The following is a 2,500-nucleotide window of genomic DNA, read 5'->3' on the forward strand; positions in this document are numbered from 1 at the left end:
CTCTCCTATTTCTTCCTCTTCCTCTCGTCCCTGTTTGCCTCCCCTTCACTTCCTTCCATTTTTACCCTTTCCCCTTTTCCCTCGTTTCCTTTTTCTGTTTCTGCTTCTCATTATTAGTTTCTTTGCTCTCTCTCCTACTCTTTCACCTTTATTTTAGCTGCCTTGCTTCCATTCTCATTTTTATCGCATCCTTCCCCCTTCCTCTGTTTCTCCTTTTTATCATCCACCCCTTTCTGTCCTGTTATTGCCCTTCACTCTTGCCCTCTTCTTCTCCACGTTAGAGAACTCTCCTCATTTCCCTCCCTCCAAGCCTCTCCCTTCCTCACCCTTCCCTCACCCCACGTATCCCCTCACCCATATCTACCCACCCCCTCCTCTCCAGCCCCACCACCTTTCCCCTCACCCATATCTACCCACTCCGCACCTCCTCCCCCCACACTCTTACCCTTATCTTCCCCTCCCTTCCCTCCCAACTCCTCCCTCCTCCTTCGAAATTCCCCCAATCCACCCTGTATCCCCTTTTCCCCTTCCTTGCCTTCCACCCACGTCTCCCCTCCCTCCCCCCTCCCCTCCCTCCCCCTCCAACCCACTCCCCTGCCCCTCACCCGATCTCCGGCGGCGTGGGCAGCTCCTTCCGGAAGTCGTCCTTGCCCAGGAGCCAGTAGGTGGGCATCTCCCCCTTGCCCTTGAGCTTGGTGAGGCCGCGGTACTCGAGGTGGTAGGCGCCGCCCGACTCCCGCAGCGCCGCGCTCGTCCTCTCGCTCACGTGGATCCGCCAAGCCGAGCCTGCGGGTTGGGGGCGAGAGGGAGACGTCACTTCGTCTGATGCTTGGTGATGGGTCGTTGCTGGTCGGGTTCTTGAATGGGTGGATTAATGTTCGGAAAGGTCATGAGGGGTTAAAGATCAGATGCTTATGGATAAAAGGTGGAGAGAAAGTATTAAGAGAACGAATGAAAGGGGGAAAGAAAGTGCAGGAACGAAACTTGAGATGATTGAAAAATCGTTTAATAAAGTGTTTCATATAAAGTACACTTATTGTTGTTTGAACCAGTAAGAAAAATAGTGAAATAAGATATCACAATAGAAAACAAAAAACATGGGTATATACAATGAAATACGTAGCACCAAAACAACAAATATTAAAAACTGATTAACCTGAATAAGGAAAAATCCCACAATCAACTTCATTACAAATAACAAGCAGTAAGAAAATTGTTTTGCAAATCCTAGATTTCAAAAAGCATAAGTATAAATACATCTGATTGCAACAGTAAATGATTGAAAATGTTGAAAGCATGATATTTGACAATTAGAATGAGACAGACGATTCCACAAGAGCAATACGGACATCGCATACCCTCCTACTAGGGCAGCTGTTGTTTATATCACAAGGAAAATAATTTCCATAAACGATTCATCCACCAAAGAAAATATTTGCAGACACAAATTGGCCATGGTAGGGTTCTAATATCTGGTAATTTTGAGGGCCGTGAATTGTAGAAAGCCTCATTAGCATGGTCCCTCCGTCTCAGCCTAACAATTGTTCGTATAGCTCTCTTTTGGAATACATGGCTTGGTAATATATCAAGGCGTGAGAAATCACATGGTGCGTTTTTTTTGTTTCATGTCAGTTCATTAGCTATCAACCAACTTGTCATATGTAATTAATTGACTATCGAGAGGGTGTGAATGGGAGAGGGGCAGGGAATTCCCTCTTTCCCTCCTTCCTTCTATCTCTTCTTTCTCTTTTCCTCACTCCCTCTCCCTTCTCCTTCCCTCTTTTCCTCCTTCCTCCTCCTCTCTCCCTTTTCTCCTTTCCTCTCTTCTCTTCTCCCTCCTCCTTCCTCTCCTCTCCTTCCTCACTCCTCTCTCCTCTCCTTCCTCCTCCCTCCCTCCCTCTCCCTTCTCCTTCCTTCCCTCTTTTCATTTCTCTTCCTATCCTCTCCTTCCCTCCTTCCCTCTCCCTCCGTCTCTCACCAGTGGACTCCATCCTGCTGGCGGTGTTGACGGTGTCCCCGAAGAGGCAGTAGCGAGGCATCGTGAGTCCGACGACGCCAGCGCAGCAAGGGCCTGCAACGGTCACCTTTCGTTGGGATTTTTGTTTTGTCTTTTTCATCATTGTCATTACATCTGTTACTGTTAATATTACCGTTTTTTATCATCATTACTCTTATAATGATAGTTGTAATAATAATGATAATGATGATAATACTACTACTACTATTACTACTACCACTACTACTAGTGATGATGATAAATGTAATGATTATAACAGTACTATAATAAATGATAACAATGATGATAGTGATAATGAAAATTATAACAAGGACAGCTTCAGGAATAATCATAATGAAATTATTAATAGCAATAATGTTGATGGTGATGATGGTAATAATAATAATGATAATAAAAACACATGGTAATGATGACAAGAACAACCACAACAATCATAATATCTAAAAGCACTCAGAGCGCGCATACCTCCGCCAAGGCAATGGG

The 2,500-nt window shown here is 45.1% G+C and overlaps 1 protein-coding gene across 1 annotated transcript in view; it reads right to left on the bottom strand.

The window, feature by feature from the left end:
• LOC113815700 (retinal guanylyl cyclase 1-like) overlaps positions 1 to 2,500 on the bottom strand; it is a 12,434-nt gene that overhangs the window by 183 nt on the left and 9,751 nt on the right. The window contains exons 4-5 of the mRNA XM_070127482.1: positions 1,979 to 2,071; positions 606 to 786 (exon numbers count right to left, since the gene is read on the bottom strand). Of these exons, the coding sequence (XP_069983583.1) occupies positions 606 to 786; positions 1,979 to 2,071 (274 nt within the window). The remainder of the gene's footprint in view (positions 1 to 605; positions 787 to 1,978; positions 2,072 to 2,500) is intronic.

This window comes from Penaeus vannamei, chromosome 11, assembly GCF_042767895.1.
Source record: "Penaeus vannamei isolate JL-2024 chromosome 11, ASM4276789v1, whole genome shotgun sequence".
Taxonomy (NCBI): Eukaryota; Metazoa; Arthropoda; class Malacostraca; order Decapoda; family Penaeidae; genus Penaeus; species Penaeus vannamei.